The sequence below is a fragment of the Simochromis diagramma genome, unplaced genomic scaffold, assembly GCF_900408965.1.
Source record: "Simochromis diagramma unplaced genomic scaffold, fSimDia1.1 OVJJ01000516.1, whole genome shotgun sequence".
In the NCBI taxonomy this organism is placed as follows: Eukaryota; Metazoa; Chordata; class Actinopteri; order Cichliformes; family Cichlidae; genus Simochromis; species Simochromis diagramma.
The window spans coordinates 288849-314778 of NW_024386938.1; the positions used below are offsets into that span (position 1 = coordinate 288849).

The window sequence follows — 25930 nt, forward strand, 5'->3', positions numbered from 1 at the left end:
TTGTTCCTCACAAAACAACAGCTTCAACCTCCTTCTCTGGAGAGAGGAGAGTATTGATTTCCTGTTCGTACGAGCTGTGGTTGACTCACATTTTACACACATACTTCAATATGTATAGCCCTCCACCTACTGTGAAAAAAACACAGCTTTACTCACTGAGAATGGAAAAAGTGAATCTTGAACAGGTTTTGCAGACAGGGGAACATGTCACAGTAAAAATGGCCCAATGTTTTTGAGTTGGAGTTCATAGAAAATGGAAAATATAAGGGTGAGTTCTCAGAAACCCAACAGATAACAGGCTGCTAAAAATAGCTCCCTGCTAGCCATGCAGTGTAGTGAAGGCTCAGACATAAATGAATAATACCTGAAACTGCACCTGATGCTGTACTGTCAGGTAGAACTGCCTCAGACTCATATATGAAAGAAATAAACAGTTGTGTGTTTAAGGAGTACTTTTATTAAGAAGCAAACTGAGCACAAAGCACTTACACAAACTAACAGAATAATAACTAATAACAGCACAGGATGTCCACTTATTTATATACTAAATGGAAGAAAGTCAAATGGAAAGCAAAGCTTTAGGATACTGTGAATGTTTTTGTTTTCACAGAAAGCAGCTCAGTCGTTCAGCTCAGCTCTCATTTCTCTGGTTTTCTCGAAAACCCCTGTGAAGACAGGAAACACGTTTTCAGTTTACAGAGTCGCTCTTTAAACAAAGGTTTAAACATAAAGCCTCATGTTTTCAGTGAGTCTTCACTAAATAAACTGACTATAAAGAAGGCAAGCTTCACCTTCCTACTAATTTTTAATTATCAATCAAGCACAAAGAAATTCAGAAATGACGTGGATGTAAAGCAGTTTTCTTGGATACACTAAATGATAACTATAAGAAATCCTTTTCAGAGCTTCTGTGGTAATAATGAGCACTTTGTCAGAGTTTTTACATATATATTACCACCCACCGGTGCTGAGATTACTGAGAAAATATTATTACACTAATTTTAAAAGTGATTGATTGAGATATTTAATGAAAAATACTGCTGGGGTGACTGAAATATTGTCATGGAGAATCTATAAATCTATAAACTTTAAACAACATCAACAACAAAACCCCTTCCTTGTTATTTTAAATGATACCTTTATATTCATTCGTTTTAGCTCATTAGCTTTTAAAATGTTTTCAATAGGTCTTAATTGTTGAGTGATAGTTGCTGAGAAAAAAGACATATTCAAGAAAAACAGGCTAACTGATGTTTTTCTTAGCTGCTAATTTTTACGGCGGTCTAACAAATCGATCCTGCATTACATTTAGATTCAGTTTCAGACAGGTTCCTTTGGAGGAAGAAGCACGTGGTGCTGTTAAATTATTGTTTTGTATTGAGATATGTTTCATATAACGACCACTGCTCATGGCACAAACAGGAGCTGGATCGTTTTGGACCAACCTGAAATTTCCACACCAGGATGATCACAAAGAGTCCGTAGATGCTGCTCTTGATGATCAAAACCAGATATGACAGCTTGGCATTGTGGGTGGTCTTCAGATACTTGTCTGCACAAAATTGTAAGATTTGTATTATTTTCCCAGCTCAGTATAGAGCAGACACACTGGGTTATTATTATTAATAATATTATTAATAATATTTACTTCTCATTGCTGCAGCTCCTGGATCTAAGAAAAAGAGAAACGATTTCTTTCAGTGAAATCAAGTCAAACTATTTCAGATGGTTTTGACACATTTAAAGATTGTAAATGAACGTACTTCGAATGCCTGCGACCCAGCCTACAGAAGGAACCGTCTGTTCCCCATCAAAGAAGTTGACGGTGCAGGTGAAATTCTTGCCTGGTTTGAACCACTGTGAAAATGAGACTCTCAGCCTGCTTGTGATGCGGTAGTGGGTACCATTCCAGTGGGCAGAGTGATCGGTGGCGACGCCATCTTTGACGTCCACCCCATCAATCTGCCAGGACACGTCCACATGGTCCGGATAGAAATCAGAGGCCACACACAGCAAGGTCTTCTTGTTTTTCTTGTCTTTTTCATTTTGACACTCCTTTGTTGAAGGTTTAAACACTTTCACCTTTGGTGGCTCAACTGTTCTATTTGGTGCTGTGGGACAAAGAGAATCGAATCATTAGAATGCAAACAGTCTCATTATTCCCATTTTGAATACCCAAAGATAAAAAAAAGTAACACTTGTAAAAAAAACCCTGCTTCATCATTTTCTTTTGGATTTTTGGATCTTTTGGAAAAACAGCAGGTGATTACTGGGTAAAAAGAAAGTAAAATGAAATAAATAATGGCGTAAGGTAAGCTTCTGACGCCACATCTCTTTTTTTCTTTTTTCCAAAATGCTGCTTTTGCAGCATATATCTTAGATATAGAAGACATTTGAAATAAATTTCATGGCACATTGTTTTAAATCCACAGCAACGTGTTTAGAACTTTGTGATTCTGTCTACACCCAAGTATGAAAAACGACATTCAAACTTTGCTCTTTTTACAGCTCTAAACTTACATTAGAACTTCTCAGAGGTTCTCGGCAGTGGAAAAAAACATGCATAAGGTTTCTTACCCAAAACTGTCAGTTTGGTGCCAGTACCAAAGTAAGCAGGGTTGTAGTTTGCCACACTGATATGCAGCGTAGTAAAAATTGTTTGTGCTATCAACAGCTGGAAATGATCTTTTTTTTCTCTTTATGAAAAATTCAAATTTCTCCAAATTTACTCTTCATAACAAAACCAAACCTAATTAGACAGATTTTAGATTTTAGACAAAGTCAGGAACCTTAAATGATGCTACAGTAACTCAACTTACTTACAGTTAGGTTTTAATTTATGGACTATTGCATGATAAAATACATTTGTGCCTGTTAAAATGTTCTATTTTTGCACCTTACCTGAAACTGTGGGTTTAGTTCCCAAAGTGAGCCTCGGACTGGGAATACGCAGTCGCTCACCGAGCTGATCAGAACTCCGTATAGCCACAGATAATCTGGGCATAGAGCCAATTCTTTTATAGCTGCAGCACTTTGCTGAAGACTAATCAGCACTGACACAAGACTAACTTTGTGCTTTAATAGCTTTCACTTTTTAAAAACAGCTTGAATATGTTTATGGCTGATTAATAAAACCACCCAAAAAGTGAAGCACACTTATCACACATTATTTCTATCATATTAAGACGTGTAGTTTGAGTCTTTGCTGCAGATTATCTTACCTAAGACGGTCAGTTTAGTTCCAGCGCCGAAATAAGCCTCGCTGAATGAACACAGAGCTCTCAGACTGTTACAAAAACCTCTTCCTTGTCTCTTGGGGCTCCTCTTTGCAATTTATCAAGCTTTGTCATAGTTTCAGACATTGAGCTTTTCATAGAGATCGACAGTAGTCGACAGCTAGAGTCTGCTAAGGATCGCCCTTGAAACCACGGCAGCAACAGGACACATTTATATATATTTAGATATATATATCTATATAAATATAGTGCGTTTTATGGCTATTATTGCATCACTCATTACCTGAAGGTGTCATTCAGGCTTTTGGGTATTTTGCCATCAGATGAAAAACAACCATTAAATGATATTCTGATTTATATTCTAGTTCTTTCACTTTATTTCTTAACTAAAACAGTCGACCTGGTGCCTCCATCGAAAAAAGCCTCAAAAACAAAACCACCAGCACAGTAAACTGAACTTTACTGCAATCACCTTAAACATGCCGGATTTGTTTTCTTTTTGTACACACAGGCTAATATCCAAATACTTTCCAACATCTACACATTTATAACGCTTCCAAAGGGACGAAAGGACGTTTTACTCACCGAGAACGGTCAGTTTTGTGCCTGCACCAAAATAGGCTTCATAAGTAGCACTGTGGACCAGCTTAATATCAAATAGCACGGAGCTAAACCAGTAATAAAAAGGACCACATTTTTGTAGGTCACTGCTTCAGCCATAGTCTAAACATTGCAAACGTGTTTTTTTTCTCAATAAACAGAAAGTGTGAGGGCCCCAACTTACCCAGAACAGTTAGTCTAGTTCCACTTCCAAAGCAGGCTTCAGCTCCAGTGTCACACTGAACGCATCCTTTGTGAAAAAGCAACCAAACAGTCCAGAGCAGGCACTTGAAATGAGACTAAATTCCCACTAAACACTTGGAATTTTAGCAAAGGACATGTTAATCCCACCAACTGAGTTTTAGTTAAAAAAGAAAGATGAGTGAAATAAACTCAAAAGCTGCACTGTGTTTAAAATTTTATTGAATTCTAAACAAATTCCCTCACTAATGATATTTCTGTGCAGTAAGAGCAGGGCTGCCTGCACTTTTTAAAATACTGCTCATTTTATGCTTGTCAGGTGTTGAAAGTAATCTGCAGAGCTCCTCGCTGTGCATTTTAAATGCAGGAGGTTTTTGTACGGCGGCTCTATTGGTTTGTATCACCGTGCCCCCCCTGTCCCCACAGTGAAAAAGCACTAGACAAAAACCTGACTTCACTTTGCTGCTGTCTTTCCTCCCCCCACCCAGCATCTCCATATCTCAGCCTCCATCTTTCTCTGTTGGTGGATGAGAGCAGCTGTGCAGGCTGCCTGGAGGCCTGAGGTGAGCATGAATGCTGCTATTTCTGTGACTGCTAAGAAAAGACGCACAAAGAAAACAAAGCCCGTGTTTCTATATACAGTAGCTGCACGGTGACGTCTTCTCTGGTCACACCTCTTTATTTCCGCCCAGTCAGTATAAAACTGGAGGAAATCAGCAGTTCCACATCATCATTTTGATAATGTTTCCCAAATTACAGTGATTAAACCTATGGTTTGACACCCCTACAAGGCTTTTAGATGAATAAACAGGAAAGTGAGTATATGATCAAACTTATCAGATATGAAGGGAAACCCTTTCAAAGTCAATCGCAGTCAAGACAACATTTTGTTTGCTTTCTTTTCAGATTGTTCATCCTGACAGAATTACACACACTGCTGTGGAGGCTCAAATTATTCACTTTACTGTTTTCTAACCACAACTAAACTTTTAGATGGAAAATAAAAACATATCAAACACATTAATACTGATGTTTTATTTCTAAAAGTGCCAGAATCCTAAAAGGAAAAAAAAGGAAAAAAAAGGTCTTATGTGATTTTGTAATAAACAAATATAAACGTAAACGCGACATGAGAAATAAAGTTGTGGGACAACTGATAAAACATTTGTTGTCCTTTCAGAATTTTAACAGTGATGCAGTTGGACCTCGGTTCATGCTTAAGCACAAAGTTAAATCAGTCTGGTATAACTTTAGACATAAATATAATCTGAGATTGGCCCGGCTCATTGAAGGGTCATCATCAGCATGATTTTTCAGACATATGTAACCCCAACTTCAGCCAGCAGAGGTCAGGCTGTGATCAACTTGTTCTTAAACAAAACAACTGTGTGCTCAGACAGCAAACACTTAAAGAATAAGAGAAAAAGAAACACAGAATAGCAAAATGCAAGATATGTGGATGCTGAGAAGCTACACTGTACGGGACACTGCTCCCTCTGTTATAGCACCTGTGTACTTATCTAACTGATCAGCTTTGTGGTACTGCAGACACGTCAGCCAACTGAAACAGATATATTTTTATGACTTCATGGATCAGCGACTGCTCCTCTGCTGCTGATCAAGTTTTGCCTCAGCTAAATTTTTCTAGAAAAAACTCTATGTGGGTAAAACCACAGAACATGGTCCAAGCTGCTTGTACTTTTGGATTACCCCACCATGTCAGAAATCTAAAAACCGCGGAGCAAACTAAAGCTGAAAAACAGATAGCTTGTGACCTTCGATTTGGAAGGCAGCGTGTGGCAACTAGAATACCAATCATGCTCAAAGAGAGATGAGAAAAATAGGGATAAGGATCAGAGATTATCTTCACACTTTTGATTTTTGATAAACTGGAAATGTAAATGAAAATATTAGCTAAAGTCCCATTTCAGCGTTTTTAATCACGTATTGGTTTATTCATATTGTGAAATGTCTGTCTGTACTGTGCTGAGGTTTGCAGTCAATTACTATGTTGGACTGCAGCAGAGCTACCTTAGCCCCACCTAACATCAGTTTAAATGCTGATTTGATTCATTCACTAAATAAGACCTTTGCACTAGTTCTATAGTGTCAAGAGGTGAAAGGTTAGGCATGATGGCTCAGGATGTCTAAATCCAAGACGTAGTTTGGTATCAGCAGAGAAAGCCGGCTGATCTCTATGCAAAGAAAAATCTACCACAGAAGAATGAATTGTGACTGAGGGTTCGCCCTTGCTAATTTCCACTTTAAACCATAATTGTCATAATGTACACAATTGCACGTATAGTATAAAGTACTTATTTTATCATAGCATACACAAGCAGGAAGATCATTTCAAAACTGGAGAATTACTGTGAGGTGTAACAGGTATAATTTATACATAAGGACATCATCTACCAGGGTTTCAGTGATATTTCAACTGAGGAGCTGAGCGATTCCTGAGTGGCAGTGAGGGGATGCTGTCATTTTCTATTTCAACTTCAATTGGCATGCAAACACTGCTGCAGGGACTTTTTCCACACTGTGGAATTGTTTTTAGGCAGACTAGAGCAAATGTTACATTTCAGTCACGAGATGGTCAGCTACTGTAATCCGATTACTTTTTTCAAGTAACGAGTAAAGTAAGGGATTACTATTGCAAAAAAGCAATTAGATTATTGTTACTTTCCCGTAAGCTCGCAGTGTTACTGCGTTACTAAACTGTGATTTTGTTTTTGAGAGTGTCTCATGACAATGACGTATGAGGCAGCAACAGACGTGTGCAGATTAACAATGAACAATATGGAGTGCGGGAGAGAGTACGACCATGCAGCGTTTAAAGCTTGGAAGTACTGACATTACTTAGCGTCCGCTGTTACTCTGTGTGGGAAGAAAAGTTCTTTCTTGAAAAATTAAACTTCAAATCTGAGTACGCACCAAGCACGCTACCACGGGAAGGTGAAATTCACAGAGAAACCCCGCTGTGATGACCGCTGCTGCACCGGCAAACCTCCACCCGCCCCGCTCCTGCTAGGTGAAAATTAGATTTAAGAGCGACAGGACTCAGAGCTGCTGAGTCTTTGATTTTATTTATTTTCTGCTGTGTTTTACTTGCATCTATTTGAAAGAGGGAGTGTAAACACAAAAATATTATCTTATTTTATATGCTGAAATATGCAGAAAATAGGTTTAAATGTTAAATAATTTCTGCAAGTCAAAGACAGCTGCATATAATTAAATTTTTGTTTAATGCAATGTGCATAAAATTAAAAGATTAAAACTCATAAAACAATTTTTAAAAAGATTTTTTCATTTGATTAAATTTTATATGATGGATTATGCAGGAAAAAATAGATTTGGGCTGAAAGGTCTGTTGTTTTATTACATATTCAGGTTGCGTATCATGTTTTTAAAAAGTAACTAAGTAATAAGGTAAGTAATTACTTTTGAAAACAAGTAATCAGAAAAGTAACATACTCTCTTGGAGAAGTAATCAGTAACGAATTACTTTTTTAAAGTAACTTGCCCAACACTGGTCACCCGTCTTTGTTAGGCCTCCCTCCTGTTACTTTGTCTTTGTGCTGCTGTTATGTTTTTTTTTTTAAACTTTTGTGCTTGATTTTTACTTTCAATCAGTTTCGTGTTTGTGCAGCGCCTTTTTTGACTTTTGATATCACTGAATGTGTTTTGTCATGTGACTACCTGCAGGTCTGCCTTGGATTTTTGTCTGTGACTGTTTCAGGTTCATATTTATATTTAGTGCTGTAAATATATTTTGAGGCATTTTAATGCAAACATAATATGCACAAAAATGGCCTTATGTAATGTATAATGCTTGATTCATTTCAATGTGTAACAAAATATATGAACAAAACTTTTCACAACAGTACATTTAGAGAAAAAATAGTAAAATGATTAAAAACAACAGTAAAAAAAATTACAATTTTCTACAAATTACATAAATAAATAAACAAAATTTCAGTCTCATAACAAACAAATAATCTATGTATCTTAATCAGGACAGAAAAATTATAAATAAACTGGAAATCTGAATCATGTTACCTTCAAATTGTAACAAATTCAAGAGCCTTATTTTCTATTCTTTTCTTAAAAAATTAAGAAAATTAAGAAAAATACTACCATTACATTACAGTCACAAACAAACATCTGCAGGGAGACTGAGTGAGCTGCTTGTCAGCCGTTGACCTGCTGTGATGTTGGGGTTGTTGATCAGCCACAGAGTGAGTCTGTGCTACTGTGGCAGTCTTGAGGCGCAGTAATACACAGCTGAATCTCCAGGCTCCACTCGCTTTATGTGCAGACTAGAATTACGCACCGCAGGACGTGACATGAAGTACTTTGTCTCATTAAATGGAGCTTCAGTGGTTTGAATACCTTTATTAATAGAATACGTTAACAGCTGCATTTGCCTAAAGTCTGCGTGTTTGTACCAAAACATGTATAAATATTCATCATTGTCCTGTTCACATTGCAGCGTCGCCGATTTCTCTCCTTCATGGCTCAAAGTAAAAGGTGGCTGATATATTTTCACACTGTAACAGAATCCTGGACAACGAAGAAAACAAAAAGGTTAATCGAAGGGTTTGGTGTAGAGATCAAGTCAAGTAAAACAAACAAACAAAAACAATTTTCTTACTGGAAAACAGGAGAAGTGCTAGAGAGAAGAGCTTCATGTTCATTAGGGTTCATCAAAAGGAATGTTCACATGCTTGAATGTTTCCTGAGTTTTCCACGAGTGCTCCACCCACAGTCACTGAGAACAGCTACAGCCCTGCCCACGGTGGCGTGGCCTCTGTGGGGAGGCTGCTGACTGCTAATTCAAGTCATTATAAAACGCTAATTAATTAGCAGAAAACCTTTAGTTCAAGTTCAAATTAATTCCACCTCAAGGTGCTTTATATTGCAAGATAATAAGCAGTAAGCCAGAATAATGACAGTAATGGATTGGCCAGAACAGTCTCTGGGTACGAACCCTGCTGAGCTGCTGTGGGAACTGTTTGACATACTGATGGTAGGGAGGACGCTCCAGGAAGGCAATCTTGTAGGAGATGTTCCAGGAAGTGTGTGGTTAAATGTCATCAGATTACCTTAAAACATCAGCTGTAATGTGTCGGAGCTGCCAGACTGTAACTGCTGCAAAAGGTGGTTTTTGAAGTTTGAAGAACGCGTTTATTCATTTATTCCTTTTGAGCAGTATTTTATATATATATATATATATATATATATAATCTTTGTGAGGCAGAGTAACACCATTGCTTTGCTTTTTTTCACTGAAGAAAGACATTATAAAGTGCTTTTTGGGTTAATTGTCCAAAGTACATTGTTGTTGTGCCATGACTGTCATCTCACAGCAAAAACAATTTGGAGATGAATGTGCTGGTCCTCTCTGTACTCAAACACTTCAGTGCCCCCTCAGTCGCTGCCCTATAGCCCTAGTTAGATACGGAGTTAGTGGACTGAAGAATGTCCTTTTCCTTTTCAACCAAATTTCACTTTTCAGCCATTTTCAATGTTATGTGGACATCAAGAAAAGTTTGTTTTTGATGGCTAGGCTTCATTGGAGCACATTCTTCAAGATCGTCTGCTACGATACTGTAGTGTTTGACCCCTGTATTACTTTGAGTAGTGTTTATTGCAAATCGCACAAAATGCTTTCTTGACAGGTATGGCACCCACTTCAGCTTTTCAGATGGTCTCCAGCACTCACACCTCCTTCCCCAGGTCTCAGGCTTCACTCTAGAGGGAGAAACCTCGCTAGTGGAATTCAGACACCTGTCCCTCCAGCCTCCTTGGCACTCCCCCCTTGAGCTCACTGCCCTACTGCTGCCCTGCAGCTGAGCCAGAGACGACACCTCTGCCACAACTACATTTTTGTCCAAATGTCCTTTCCCCCCCAAGTGATTTATGATATTTTATTTCTTCAAATATGAAAAAAAAAAAAAAAAAAACAGTAGGAGATGTCTTTTCCTTTGTTGCCTTTACTTTATTATTATTTCTGGGACTGTTATTGTAGGTTCTATTTTACAATATAAAGTGCCTTGAGATGACTGTTGTTGTGATTTGGAACTGTATAAATGAAACTGAACTGAATTATTGCCTTTACTTTACCTGCATTTATCTCAATTCTATTATTGCAATTCATTGGAAAGTGGGGTCTTTTATTTCTTTAACTTAACCTGATTCTGTCACAATTACTAGGTAGGACTGAAGCTCATGTGGAATATTTACATATGTACAGTGAGAGGGGGAAGAGGGGTCCAGTGATTCTGTGGGCAGGTCCAGGCCTGGAGAACAGACATGCTCACACTCACTCCACTCGTGAAAGAAACACACTCGGTCTAAAAGATCCACGCTGTGCCTCAGTCACATTCTCACTCATCCAAAAGGGTTCCAGGAAAGGCAGGCTGGGGTCCAGGGAGGTCTGTACAGGGGAGACGGAGAAACAACGATTAGCCAGAGAACCGTAAGCACAAGGAAGAATACAACAGAGAGCTGGGCTACACTAACTGAGAAGAGTACAATGATCCAGTGAAGCCTTAAATGAGATCAGGGCAATCAGCCAGGATGAGCAGGTGAGCAGATAAAGGATGGGAGATCCAGGGAGGCACAGGTATCCAGACGCAGCCCTTGTGGAGAAGGCGAGTACCACCACCAGAGCAGATTCTCTGTGCTGGTTTGTGTCTGACCTCCTGCTCTCCTCATGTGCTTTGTACAGGTCAACATGGCAGCTCCAAAAACTTGAGTGATGAGAGATGTCGATCTCTACAAAGCTGTAGCAGAAATATGCTGTCTCGCAGAGCATGGCTGCACAGATGGTTTTAGTAAGTCTGTGTCACTGAACCACATCACTGTGTACTGGCAGCGCAGAAATACACAGCTGAGTGTGACAGTTTGACACTGGGGAGGCTCAGAGCTCCTTTCACTCTGGTCTCTCTCAAAATCTCGGTGTGATTCTGAAACGCCGGCTCATAGTCGGGTTTGTTTGTGTCATAGCTATATCCAATTAAGCTCATCGCTCCATAATCCCTTTGCTGGTACCAGAGCATCACGTATAAACTGTCATCATCGTGGCTGCATTGGATTTCTACTCTTTCGCCTACGTTGACTATCCTGGACTGAGGTTGCTGGAATGTCACACAGTTGGCTTGATCTGCAGGAAAGAGATTTAAAATGTGGTTAAAACTAGTTGACAAAAACAAGTAGAAAAATTCTGAAGGTTGTTATTGTTGAAGAAAAATTACATGTAAATAAGAGCAGAAAAAAAAGTGTGATTCCAGCTGAACACATCTTCGAGTATGAGACCGACTGCCTAACTTCTCTGCTCTGTGAAGACATGCTTCCTCTGACGTAAGAGCTGAAGAAAAGAAGACGACACTGAGGGACTTTTTGTGAGGGAGCAGTATTAAACCACACCTCTGTGTGCTGGCAGAGTAACAGGTTTGCTGTGGGAATAATCAGAGCTCCTTTGACGTTGTCTTCTCTTTCAAGCTTAAATTCTTCTTTATATTGACCCTCGTAGGTCGGGTCTCCTGTGCCATATCCAAACCCAATGAGGGTCATAGACTGACTGCCTGTTCTTTGCTGGTACCAGAGCATCACAAGGCGGGTCCCGTCATCGTGGCTGCATGTGATGCGGACCTTAGAGCTCACGTTCACAATCTGAGGAAGACTTTGATGAAATATGATGCTGCTGACCAGAGCTGTGGATGTTTGGATACAATTATTACTGCAGTACAAACAAAGAGGACAGCTATAGGTTTATGTATGAGGGAATGTGAAGCTGAGGCTCTTACTTGGAAAGCAGAGGAAGAGAAAGCCAAACGTGTGGATGAAAGGAGACATTGTCATCACTGCTGTGTGAAAAAGTAATGTTTGCTCTGAGTGACTGAGCTCATGTATTTCTGGAATGGGGAGGTGCTCCCCATCCCCGGCTGCCTCCCTCTTCCCGCTCCAACACACCCACCCACACAAGTAGGGCCTTGGGGTGCGGGTATGTCACCAGGGTGCAGGGGAGGCATCCCCCCCCCGTCCCCTTCTGGCCGCCTGTGCCTCAATTTTATTCCACAACTTAGACATCCACATTACTCACATTCTCATAACACATACATATAGGGCCTTGAGGGTGGGCACATTAACTGCGTCCAGTGGACGTCTGTGTATTCAACCCCACCTCTGGCGCCGGTGCCCACCTTTCAATTTTAAATCCATGTAGACATTGAGGGTTCTCGGGAGGGGCCGTGCTAACACCTGCTGCTCTCTGGCAGCAGCACCATGCTCTCCCGTGTTTTAAATTTTAAATGCGTGTTTAGAACAACACGCAGCAACACTACACATGAGCAAGAGGAGGGGGGTTTGGGGTCTTCACACACCCCTGTTCTCTGCTGGCCATCGGGGCGGGGGGGCTGGAAGAAGGTGTTGGCCATCCGATTGGGATCTGGGATGCGGGGCCTCCCTGCTGCTGGGGATGCCTGGGGCGGTCTGCTTGCCTCCACCCCGGGGGAAAGGGTAACATCTCCTGGGTCTAGGTGCCATTTCCCCCTCCAGGGGCGAGGGTACCTGGACCTGCGGTATAGAGTCTGTTTGGGGAGTGGGATTGTGTGTACAGTGTCCATGTATGTCTAGCCCTACGTTGGGTGAGTGCTGAGTATTTGTATATATGTGCATGAGGTTGGGAATGCATGTTTGTGTCTGTGTGTGCCTGTTTGTCTGTGTCTATATGTCAGGTCGGGTCTTACACTCCACCTCTCTGGGAACTCCCTGTCTCCCCTCACCACACTCCCTGCCGGTAACAGATGCCCTCAGGGGTCGGTGCGTTGGTGGTTCTTGGTGTCCGGGCCTGGGCGCTCAGGTATGTACCAGCTCACTCCCGGTGACTACTTGGCGGGGCCTGGTGCCTGTTGCTCGGTCAGGCCTCTTCCGGGGCAAAGGGGGCCCTCAGGCCTCCGGCCTCTGGGCCTGCGGCTCGGTTCACTCTGGCACAGCTGGCTGCCGGCAGAGCCAGCGGGCACGCCACTGCAGCCCCCTCTGGCTTCTGCTCCGTGGCTACTGGGTGACCCCTCATCTGGGGCTCTCCTCAGCTCTTCTCAGGAGGGTGGCACTGATGCCCCTCCGGTGGTCCTCCTTGGGCTCTCGCACTCTGGGGCCTCTGGATGTCTGGAGGCTGGATCTCCTCCATGCCTGCTTCATGCCCTGGGGGACGGGGCTATGGCTCTCTACATCCTCTAGCAGACCATTACATGGGGAAACCTTTTGAATAGAAGCGCGCTGATCCACACAGGTGTGCACACAGGTGTTCACTGTTCATAGACATAAACTACACCTTTATTGGCTGCTATTTCCAAGCACATTGTGCGCTGTCGGTCCTGCTTGCTACACAACAACATTCAGTATTTAGTATTTACTGCTGTTTACGCTAGATTAACGTGATGGTGTTGTGTTTAGTATGTTGCTCTGTTTTTTTTGCTTGTTTTCTCTTCTTTTTCTCTCAACAGGTGATCCAGGAGATTTTTGTCTCTTCTTTCTCTTTTTAAGTGCCCTTTCTCACTGCCCCCCTTCCCTTCTGTTTTTCTTTTCCTTCATCTTTCAACTGAAAAAAAAAAAAAGGAATGGGGAGGTGCTAATTCATCAAGCCTCTATGCTGCGTGCTCTACCTCCACCTGTTGGCTGAATCTAACCTTTAATAGACTCTGGAATCGTTTATTTTGATAAGTGGATCATAGTTATACTAAATGACATGAAAAAGTGGAGATATTACAGCATTTGAACATGAGAAAGAACAGGGCCATCATATGGTTTTTTGGGTGGTTACACTATGGGACTTAACAATTGTGGGATTTGTTCTTCCAAAAGCCACTCTAGCACAAATTAGCTTAATCTTTTCTTCACTGTGTGGTGTAGGTGTGAACTAAAAACATTCGAGTTAACAGAGAAATATAAATGTCCTGAGTCGACATCCAGGAGTCGTGTACTTGGACTAAACATTCCACAGAGGCTAAAGCGTATCAGTGAAAACACAAGGCTCAACCACCAGAGTGTGTCTGGTCTGTTCTTCTTATCATCAGAAGTTGTGACGTGGAGGGTTTCAGTAACACATTACATACACTGGACCTGCAGAAAGAATTAGCTTCCTTTTCTGTGCCTGACCACAGGAGCTGTTAAACTCACACTGAATTGCTGGTTGGACTGATTTAGGAACACTCATTCACTTCTTTTACTGTAAACTTTGAATTCACACAGAATAAAATTGCTGGAGGATGACATGACTTGCCATAGTTATGTTAATATAATACATAAGCACACACATAATCATTTTTTAATAGATTTTATTTTCACCTTTACAGTTTCCCAAATAAGCATGGAAATTATAATATAGCCCAGTTAGTCTATAAGTAACATTAAAAACTACAAAGAGTGTTGAATGCTTAAAAACTGTTACCTATTATTGACTACCAGAAGCTTGAACCACATCATCATTACCCCTCAGCTGTAAAAGGCTTGTGGGGTATTGCTTTAATTATATTGTTTATCAGTCTGTACTGTTATGGAGGCTAAACTGAAGCATCGTTGAAGGAAAAAAGCTTCTTATCTCAGTGCTTTCCAACCTCATCACATGATACCAGTGGTTTACCATCTGTTAGCATATGCAGTTTTTGTAAGAGAGATGAGCTGCATTCATTACTGTGCTATCTTGCGGCACTAAAGTACTCTGCGCTGTGTTCAGGGTGTCTCGGTCTCAGGATGTGAAGATCCACTGCACTCTCTCCATTTCCACTAATGTTGAACTGACCTACAAATGATGGTTCAATAGTTGGAGACTGATAATACATGAAGCCAATCAGCTTCAGAGCAGTGTCTCCTTTGGAGCGCTGATACCACAAAATAGTGTTAAAGTTTTGGTTTTTATGTTTGCAGGTCAGCCTGACTTCCTCATTCGGCGGCTTCAGGAGCTGCTCTGGAGTTTGAAGAACCTTTATTTCTTTATCGAGGGACACTCCTGTAGACAAACAAAGAAAAGTTGACAGGTTATAAATTGATGGCATTTCTTTTAAAGGATTCTATGCTCATTGAGACAACTGCTAATTATAGGATTAGAATAAAAAGTACACAAAATGCAGTTCAATCTGAGAATATGAAGAATTAAAAGAGGGTTTATTGGCTAATTGATAATTAATAATACGATTAGACATCAGAGAGTTTATAAACCCTATCCCTAACTCTCTCTCTTAACCTCTTTAAATGACCTGTGCTTGTGCGTACATTTCCCTGGACTCCCTATTTAAAATAACAGCTATTAGCAACTTTAATTCCTAATCTTTTAGAACCTGGTCTGTATTGTCCCGTGTCTTGCTGTCTTGTAGACGGACTCAGAGAGGGAAATACTGAAAATCAGAACTAATCACCCTAACGTGGCTGCATCTAGAACATGTCTCTGCTGAAGGCTGACCATGGAAGGGTAAAATAATTGGAAATAACTAGTTCAGATGCTTTGCAGCACTTAATTTTCCAATAAAAGATTAACCCTCTGTGGTCCTCATTGATGACAGAATCAGAGACTTTATTTATCCCCAAGGGGCAATTAAGATACAACAGAGCAGCATGACGTTAAAAATAAGGACAGGGCATAAACAGACAATAAGAGATAAAAAAAAAATACTTAAAATATACAGTATGTACACAGTTTTAAAATGACAGTGACTGAATAAGTGAATAAAAAACTATAAGTGACTAACAGTGAATAAAGTGTTGGCAGTATACAAAAAGAGTGTCAAGTAGTAGGAAATAAGACCGACAGGAAATAATCTCAAGTCGAACCTCTAAACTATCTATTGGACAACAAGTAGAAGAACTCTCTACATAAATAACACAAACTGTTTTTGATATATTTCAGTCACAATGATTTTTGTTACCTGAATGCAAAGACACTGGGGAAAGGACAGCGAGCTATTGTTAGAACTGAGGATTCAGACTTCAGGGTTTAAACTAAAAGTCTGATCATTGGTAAAATACTTATTGAACACTAATAAAACCAGTAATTGAATGCAATTATGAATGCCCAAATTACAAAGTTTTATAGTTTTTATACAAATAGAAAACATGGAAACCACTTCTAAGTCAAAATTCTAAAGGACAGAGAGTCTCTATGAATACCTTTAATGCAGATGATGATGTGTATGAAGAGATGAGACCAGTTCATGTTGAATGTGATAAACCAGCTCGAATCCCAGCTGAACTCAACCGTTTGAAAAGGACTAGAATTTGCTGTATCTTTCTGTCAACTTCTCCAGCGCAGCTCCTCCCACTGTCTGCAAAGGTTTGTGGGCATGTGGTTTGCTGCAGGTGTTCAGGGTCAGATGAAGGTTTTTGTAGAGGAATTTCAGGCTTTTCTGCTGTGGTGGGACTAGAAACTGCACAGAAATAATGCCCGCTGTTTTCAGGGTGCCTGAGTTTGCCCAAGTGCAGGAATGCTTCAACCTCTCCATTTCCACTCACGCTGAATAAGCCCTCATAGGGTTTGTCCACACTCTGAATTTCTTTATAACTTGTAAAACCAACTAGCTTCAGAGAGGTGTCTCCTGCTGGGCGATGATACCACACAATAGTGTCGTAGCTCTTGACTTTGTGTTTACAGGTCAGCTTGTCTCCATCAGTTATGTTCTTCAGGAGATCAGTCGGAGTCTGATGAACATTTTCATTTTGATTTGGTGATGCCCCTGTAGAAAAAATAGTAACGTTAAATCAAATCTTGTCATGAAACTTGCAGCATTGAGCAGACAGAAATAAATTAAGTAAATAATTACCTTTGATCCCCAACAGTGCAATAATAACTGATATTAAAAAACTGTTCATGTTGAAAACCACACCTGCTGACTGACAATAACTCTGAGTCTGGTGCAGGAAAGGGAGGAGACAAAGTGGCAACAGCATCTCACCACGATGATGAAGTCTCACGTCAGCACCAGTTAAAGTGTAGCCGTCTCATTTAGAATCTAGAAGAAGTTAAAAGTCAAGTCTCATTTTTAGGGGACAGCGTACTGTGAAAAGATTTTATATTGAGGTGCTCCAAAACAAGTGAAAATTCTCTGAAAAGGGAATTTTGGTGAATACTTGAGAGATTCACTGCACTTAATAAATTAAGAGGAAATAATTAATTTTGTCTGACAGAAAATCAAACAACAAAACAAAGTTTAAACCTTTAAACTTCTGATGTGGATGGGCACTGTTGTCTGCATAGAGCCAGGAATCGAACCACCAACCACCACAACCAATTGGTAGATGACCTGCTTCTATACCCACCCCATTATAATATACAAAGAACGTATTTTGAATCGAAATTGCTAAAAACAATGACTATTCATCTCTGTGCATCTCTACAGAGGTTTCTCTTAAAAGGGAGTTTTTCCTTCGCCGAGTGGTTTTCCCTGTATTATTGTAGCAAGAGGAACACAATAATTATGTATAGTGTGAAAATGCATATTACAAATTAGTTACATTATTTGCAGTGTCCTTCAACCTACCGCCTACTGGTGTTGGCCAGAGGGGCCGATGGCGCGATATGGCAGCCTCGCTTCTGTCAGTCTGCCCCAGCTGTGGCTACAACTGTGGTTTGCCTGCACCAGTGTGTGAATGTGAGAGTGAATGAATAGTGGAATTGTGAAGCGCTTTGGGTGCCTAGGAAAGCGCTATATAAATGCAATCCATCATTATTAAAACAAAAAAAATGTTGGTGAGTAAAATGAATATCTAGTAAAAAGAAAATGTAAACATGTAATCTGCCTTCAGCACACGTCTCACCCTCTTGTTCACATTTAAATATGTATCTGTGATCAGAAAAAATAGAATATCTTATAAGATAAGAAGCTTATTTTCATGTTATTGCTGTGTCATGGTACTTTTTCCATTGGCTGAACAAAATGATTTTTTTTAAAACATTCAATTGCTTGGAGAAAATGCCAATTTGGTGTCCATCCCCATCCACTGCTAGAGATGGCCTAGAATGAATATCAAAGCAACCAAGTTTTATTTGGTACAACACATTACAAAGAATGTTAAAATGAAATCATTGAACAAATAAATGACTTTTTACTATTACAAACAGATTTTGCACTGTCACATTTGTTTCCACACTCTTGCCCCAGTTATGTAAATTTCAGTCTCAGCTGATTCCAAGTCATTATTTGGTTAATGCGTGATAACTAAATAGTATCGTCACACATTATTAGCCCGCCGTAGCCATGTTAGTGAGGTGTATTAGAAAGAGCTGTCAGGAGTTTTTCCAAGGAACCCTATGAATGCTGCTGGAAACACACACCAATCTTGCTGCTGTATTTCTGCACAACATCTTAGGGAAGAACAGACTTAATAGGACATAAACCCAAATGAGAGCCACAGAAACAGGTGCCTGCTCCTCTGTGCCATCTACAAATCTATCAGCACTGGAAGCTTGTGCTTTGGGGTTTTTGTAAATACCAGAAAGATTTTGTCTCACCGTGCAAAACGAGCTGCACAATAGTACACTGCACTGTCTTGAGCTCCTGTCAACCGGATTATTAGTGAAACATTTTTTATATCACTTGTACTAAGATCTCCACTGATCTCGAAATTCTGTTTATATGTCTCGTCCACTGTGACATCCCGATAGTTGATATATCCAATGCATTTCAAATCTGTCTGGCCAGCTGGCTGTTGGTACCACAGCATCACTCTGTATTCAGTTAGATTGTGGGTGCAGACTAGCTGCACCATGTCATCGGGCTTTTTGATGAGAGCAGGGGGAGTCTGATGGATACCCACACAGCAATCTGGAGAGAACACAAGAACATTTTTTCTTATTATATATTATTTGCAATGAATAAATGAGAGAAGGAATATGAGTCAGTACCTGCTAGAAAAAAGAAAAAGAGAAAGTAGATCATTTTAATGTCTTCTATAATGGAGAGCTCCTCCTCAGTTTTGTCACATCAGCTTGTGTCTCTGAGGTCTGAGGAGGAAAGAGGATGAAGGGGTGTGGGTAATGCACAGCATGACTCCACCTCCTAACATGTGAATGGTCACCTGGTTCTTGGTTGTTCCTTCCTGTTTTTTAAGATGAGAACACTTTAACATATTCTTGTGTACATTTTTATATCAGGTGTTGGTATTAATCTAAAATTACACTGAAAAGATTACAGCCAAATGTTCTGAAAAGTAAGAATGGCTCCACCATGTGGCATTTCACAGCATAACTCTCTCTCTCTCTCTCTCTCTCTCTCTCTCTCTCTCTCTCTCTCTCTCTCTCTCTCTCTCTCTCCATGCATATATATATCTATATAAAACAACAGCAGGAACCCAATGCAATGGACTGAAACAGAGAAAATATCCACTGAGTGGCAGTTTCCTGGGGTTTTCCTGGGGTAGGAATTAACCTCTGTTAATGTCAGAGGAGAATAATCAGACTTTTCTGAGCTGATGGGAAGGCAGTCGTATATCAAATAACCACTTGACAAAATCAAGATATGCAGAAGAGCATCTCTGAATACACAACATGTTGAACCTTGATATAGGTAGATTTACAATGGCAGAAGACCACATCAGATGCCGCTTGTGTCAGAACAAGAAAAAAAGGCTGGAATCAACCAGAAATACTGCCAGAGCTACCCCTCAGCATAGCTAGTAGATGCAAATCCTATAATTAGTATTAGAGAGTATCAATCCCACCCAGACTCTTTGGAGGAGGTGGTCTTGATACAGTTCCAAATCAACTCCAGAGTGGTTCATTTATGGCATGAATTTGATCCAACCTCAATCCAAATGAACTATCGGGTGGACATTGTGTCATGGCGAGTGAAGTGAGCCATGTGGAGATAATGAAGTAGGATCCAAACGCAGGCACTTGTAAAGGTGTGAAGGTGGTTTATTGAAAGTAAAGTACAAAATAGGAAAACGGCAAACTGGACTGCAGACTGTCTGAACTGGGAACAACTAAACTACAGAACACAAACCAGGACACAAACATGAAGAAGGATGGGCGGAGGTAAGTGTTGACGGACCGCAGGGAGAACACACGGATGAAACACGATGGATACACAGACCTTCAAAATAAAACAGGAAACAAGAAACCACTAAACAAAGACGCAGACAGAGAGGCAGACAGAATATAACACATGCAACTCAAACAATACATGAAATAACAAATCCTTAAACGCGGATAAACAGAAACATGGAACTCTAATAATAATAATCATCATAGCATCAGAGAAACAAAACAATCATTCAAAAATAAAACAAAACATAAGAACTCAAAATGCTGGGTCGAACCTGACCCAGAACTGTGACACATTGCAAACTTCCGTGACACATTACCTTGATCGCAAATTGACAGTTTCCCAATATTCAGTCATCTTTGTTGAGTTTTGGTATAGCCTGGCAGGTATCTGCATCAGTGTGTGAGCTGACAGCACAGAGATACACACCACTATCACTTGGCTCCAGATGTTTCACTGTGAAAGCTCCGCTCTCACTTACAATCTTGTTGGCTGAATACTTTTCTTGACTAAAGTTTCCAAAGTCTGGGGCCTTGTAAGGCAGCATGTGGACAATCAACCTCAAGCTCTCCCCTGGTAACTGCTGAAACCAGTACATATGGTAATAACTGCCATGCAGATTGTGATGGCAGTACATCTGGGCAGAGTCACCGGTTTTCAGGAGTAAGGTAGGGGTCTGTGTGACATCGTTAGTCCATATAACAACTAGAACCAAGCACATGAACAAGTAGTTTTTAACGTGAACTTTAGCAATATATGTGTTTTAAGAAGAAAAAGATACATTTCTGGGCATAAAGATCTTAAAACCATACCTGCAGTACAGAGGAGAGAAACAGTGCTGATGATAAATGGTGACATCATTCTCAACTCTCAAATGCCTCTCACAGCGAAGTGACACCTGATTCCCTCTTAATTTCTTCTGTCACATGTTGGTTTCATCAGTCCCATCAGCACTTCACACTTGATACTTTCTTAATGTGAAATCTTCATAATAATTGTTACCTGTTTTGAGTCTCAGTGATGTCAGAAAGATTCATTTTTTTGCGTGATGTTGAAATAGTCTAGTATGTAGTTGACTACATTATAAAAGCAGCCACAGAAACAGGTGTCTGCCTTACAGGAAACCACAAGTGATTCAAAGCCTGTGCATCATGAGTGATACACAGAGATGTGGTCAGCTGCATATATTCCTCATAATTTGATGCACAGAAAAGTCTGGTTAATGGAAAGTGAACTGCTCTCTAGCATAGTGTTGAGTTGCGTCTGATGCTCAACCACAGTGGGTCTGCCTTGTGCTACAGAGTAAGTTCAGCAAAACCTGCACTTTTTTTCTCTTGTGTACTTTTATCCTAACTTTGGCAGTTTTACTAAGCTTCAGTAAATCACCTCAAGGTATTCCAGTCCAAACTCTTCTTCTGTATTCACACTGATCATGAAGTAATCATGAAGTGTTAAACAATAAAGTTTAACACCTTAATACCTGAGCTGATTCAGTTCAACTCAATTGTATACAGCGCCAAATCACAGCAACAGTTGCCTCAAGGGACTTTATATTGTAGGGTAAAGACCTTACAATAATACAGAAAAAACCCTAACAATCATATGAGTGAGCACTTTAGCGACAGTGGGAAGGAAAAACTCCCTTTTAACAGGAAGAAACCTTTTGCAGAGCCAGGCTCAGGGCGGGGTTGTCATCTTCTGCGATCAGTCGGTGGTAAGGGGAGGAAGACAGGACAAAGACATGCTGTGGAAGAGAGCCAGAGATTATTAACAACTAATGTTTACATGTAGAGGTGAATAAAAACATGAGTGAAACAAGGTGAGAGAAGGAGAAATGCTCGGTGCATCATTTGAAGCCCCTAGCAGCCTAAGCCTGCTGGGGAAGATTCAAGGTCACCTGATCCAGCCTTAACTATGTGCTTTATCAGAAATAAATTTTTAAGACAAATCTTAAAAGTAGAGATAGTGTCTGTCTTCCAAATCCAAATTGGGAGCTGGTTCAATACAAGAACCCTGGAAGCTGAAGGATCTGCCATTCTACTTTTAAATATCCTAGGAACCACACGTAAGCCTGCAGTCTGAGAGCAAAGTGCTCTTGGGGCGATATAGTATTATAAGGCCTTTAAGATAAGATGGAGCCTGATTATTCATACCTTTTATGTGATGAGACAGGATATTTCTAATTTGATTCTGGATTTAACAGTCCTACATATTTGTTTAATATGTGTATTGAAGGGCATATCCTGGTCATAAAGGACTCCAAGGTTCCTCACAGTGTTACTGGGGGCCAAGGTAATGCCATCCAGAGTAAGAATCTGGTTAGATACCATATTTCTAAGATTTTTAGGTCTGAGTACAACAACCTCAGTTCTATCTGAATTTAGATGCAGAAAGTTCTCAGGTCACTCAGGTCTGCTGTTTAACTAATTGTGTTATCTGGCTTCATGGATAGATAAGATTGTGTCATCTGCAAAGCAGTGAAAATGTATGCTATGCATTCTGATGATGCTGCCTAATAGTGATGTGTCGGTCGCGAACGAAACGGCTCTTAGAGCCGGATCTTTGAAGTGAACGACGCGAGCCGGCTCCTTATCCCGAGCCGTGGTTTTTTTTTTTTACATTAGTAATTCCTTTTCTGCATAATTTTATATTATTGTTAATAATAAATTGATTAAAGCAACAAAACAACCTGAAGAGCCAGTTCGGAGCCGAAAGAGCCGGTTCTCTAAAACGAGCTGGAAATCCCATCACTACTGCCTATGGGAAGCATGTATAATACAAACAGAAGTTGTCCTAGCACTGAACCCTGTGGAACTCCATAATTAATCTCAGTGTGTGAAGAGGACTCCCCATTTACATGCACAAATTGGAGTCTATTAGATAGATATGATACAAACCACTGCAGCACAGTACCTGTAATACCTACAGCATGTTCTAATCGCTCTAATAGGATATTATGGTCAACAGTTTCAAACGCTGCACTGAGGTCTAGCAGGATAAGCACAGAGACGAGTCCACTGTCAGAGGCCATAAGAAGATCATTTCAGTAAGGAAATATCAACAGAAGGAATTGAACATGATTCACTGATATATAGAATTTAATTAAACTTTTTGGCAATTAGACTCCGATTGTTAGATTTGTATTGTTGATTGTCATTTATGCTTAGAAATATCTACTCATATATGCTTAGAGTTGTATAATCAACATCATGTTGGTAGAGGTTTGATCCTTAATAGTCTGTTCCAGAGTGTTCTGGCATGCACACTCACAATCTTAGGGTCATGGGAAGAGGTCATATCTTTTCTTGCTGATATATGGTATAGCAAACACACGTATATCTGTTTTGGTCTAAGTGCCTTTTGTTTAGATGAACTGCTGGACTTCCAGGTTTAGGGAAGTCGTTTATGGGGTCACACACTGACCCTCCCCCCTCCCACACACACACACACACACTTAGACAACGCACAGGCAAGGTACTCTTTGTGTGTATGTAGACGTCATATGTTAATGAACCTATGTATATTCATGTAACCTCAATAAAAGAGCAGTGTTACGGGGGAGCAGACGAGAGCAACTGGGGTCAAGCGAAGGAACGGCGTTTGTCCAGTTGGTCTCCCTCATATACGAGAATCATAAAGAGCTCTGCTTGGTGTTCAATGCTTTTTGCTGTGTAGTTGAATTGTCTTGAACGTTCCAGCGAATGGGTTTATGCTACAAACCCATCACCGATGGCCCATCGGGGTAGGACCCCAGTCTAGACATTAGTGGTGGAGATGGAAGCTTAAATAGAGCATGAGTAGTATGGGAGAAGTGAGTAGCAGGCTGGTTCCACAAGGGAGAATGTTTGATGTCCAATGAGACTGTATGTGGAGTGGAGGCTGATTGGCCCGAAGAAGGACAGGAACGTGATTGGATTAGTGATGTCAGCAATGAGCTTGACAGTATGGAAAAGTGGAAGTGATGTAAAGCATAATTAGCCACCAAATACCCAAAAAGCAGACAGATGTGTGACTGCTGATCTTCCTGATTGAACTTACGCATTAACTTCATTTGTAACCTGCAATACTGTTTCTGTACTGTGATGAGGTCTGAAACCTAAAACTCAAATAAACCATTCGTCTGCACATGATCAGTTAGCTGTTTGACAGCTACTCTTTCAAAAATTTTGGGTATAAAAGGAAGGTTGGAGATTGATTCATTCACAACATGAGGTTAGCCGTTAATATCCTGCTGTATGGTTTGAATGACACGCTATGAAAAATTCCAGATGCCTTGATGTCCACACTGATGTCTTTAGAGTTCAAATATTTGGTGTCTTGCCCATGGGCTGTGATCACATATCAAGGTTTTAAAAACTGAGCTTGAAGAAGTGCTGCACATGAATAGTGCTAATAAAAATCCAGAGAGGCCAACAATTACCACTGATTATTTTTAGAGGCATGTTTGTGTTAAATAAAACAAGAAATCACATTAGCTGTTTCAAAATAAAAGTCTGTACCTCCATATAGGAATTGATCTCTCTACAGTAAGAACTCCAGCTGTAACCTCTGAAATAAAAAGCTGAGTAGATGCAGGAACAGTAATACACAGATGATATTATGTGTGGTGGTGAGGTTTTTGTGCTGAGAAGCAGCCATAGATAGCACTGTGTAAACTAACTGCACAGAAGTACACTGCATTGCTGTCCTGCTGGAGTTTCTCAATTGTTAAGGTGCAGTTTTTATTCTCATCTGCACTACCATCCAAGGTTGCAGACACATTGGCCTCTAGAGTGGGACGGCTTCCCCACATGTATCCCAGCAGCTGTAACTGTCCACCCTGTGACTGCTTGTACCAGAGGATCCTGTTATAAGTGGAAATGGTGTGCAAACATCTGAGTATGGCTGTCTCATTTGGGTTTTTGTACATATCAGCTGGAGTCTGGTGGACCTGGTCACTGAGTGAGACACCTGTGAAAGAAACAGCAAAGAACACCATAAAATACTTTACACACAGCAATAAGAAGAAGGTGCGCGCTTTAGGCAGCGGTTATTCCCTCTTTCACGCCATTACCTGAAACCAAATGAATATTATGAATCAGAATCAGGAATAAGATTTTCATTCTTGGGTATTTTAAAGTATTTAGTTATTGTGCAGCTGATGTGGTCGAATTCTGTTTTTCTCAGTGGATCTGCAGTCATACTGTTCACCCACATCCTTGATACTCGGAAAGTCTTAAAGTGGGAGGTGACATTCTCCTGTCTGCCATGATCTATTAGTTCAGTAAGTATGTAAAGATATGCTGCCACCTCATGAGCAGAGGAAGGACAGAATCATAGATGAGTCATTGTTCAGTATAAACCATTTTGAGCTGTCAGGGCCACTGTACATATTTATTAGTAATAATACTAAACTAGCCAAGCTTGTTTTTGTTTTTTTTAATACAGGCACATGGTTAAAAAAAAGATTACAATGTAATGTTTGATTTCAGTGTATAAATACACAAATACATATATATAAATTAAAGTCTAACTACTATGCTATGTGCGATGTGTTTATATTACACTGACAGGAGAAACTGAATGACATTATGCTACTTCAGGTGGCTGTGGATGAAATGACCCCCGTCGACCTGAGGTGGGTGGGACCCAAGATAACATTTTCTCAGTTTCTAGGCGAGCTATTGAAGTAGCTACCAATAAGAGTGTGAGAAGCTGTAGGTTGACAAAATATGACCTGGAAATAAATAAATTAGAGGGTTACCTAGGCAACTGGATCTGGAAATGTTTGCAAACAACCAATCAACAGCTTCAAAGGGATGCATGGTAAGTGAGCTGTTCTCTGTGTGGATGCAGCTTAAGAGCAAGAAAAACTCT

The 25930-nt window shown here is 40.3% G+C and overlaps 1 protein-coding gene across 1 annotated transcript; it reads right to left on the minus strand.

Moving 5' to 3' along the window:
* Positions 1–434: 434 nt before the first annotated feature.
* On the minus strand, positions 435–16921 carry LOC120736888 (T cell receptor beta chain MC.7.G5-like). The gene is made up of 10 exons (XM_040037251.1): positions 16853–16921; positions 16203–16765; positions 14739–15048; positions 11567–11676; positions 10912–11205; positions 2902–3036; positions 1764–2111; positions 1649–1672; positions 1446–1552; positions 435–665 (listed from the first exon to the last, which is right to left on the minus strand). Exons 2-10 carry the CDS (start codon positions 16246–16248, stop codon positions 639–641), a joined length of 1401 nt encoding a protein of 466 aa, XP_039893185.1. The 5' UTR covers positions 16249–16765; positions 16853–16921; the 3' UTR covers positions 435–638.
* Between the last annotated feature and the right edge of the window lie 9009 nt (positions 16922–25930).

Coding starts and splice junctions, on each gene's coding strand:
- LOC120736888 (XM_040037251.1), bottom strand. CDS start 16,248: ATGAACTGGTCTCATCTCTTCATACACATCATCATCTGCATTAAAG. Junction 3,037..10,911: donor TGTGTATTTCTGCGCTGCCA/GTACACAGTGAT, acceptor ATTAGTCTTCAG/CAAAGTGCTGCAGCTATAAA. Junction 1,553..1,648: donor AGGAGCTGCAGCAATGAGAA/GTAAATATTATT, acceptor AATTTTGTGCAG/ACAAGTATCTGAAGACCACC.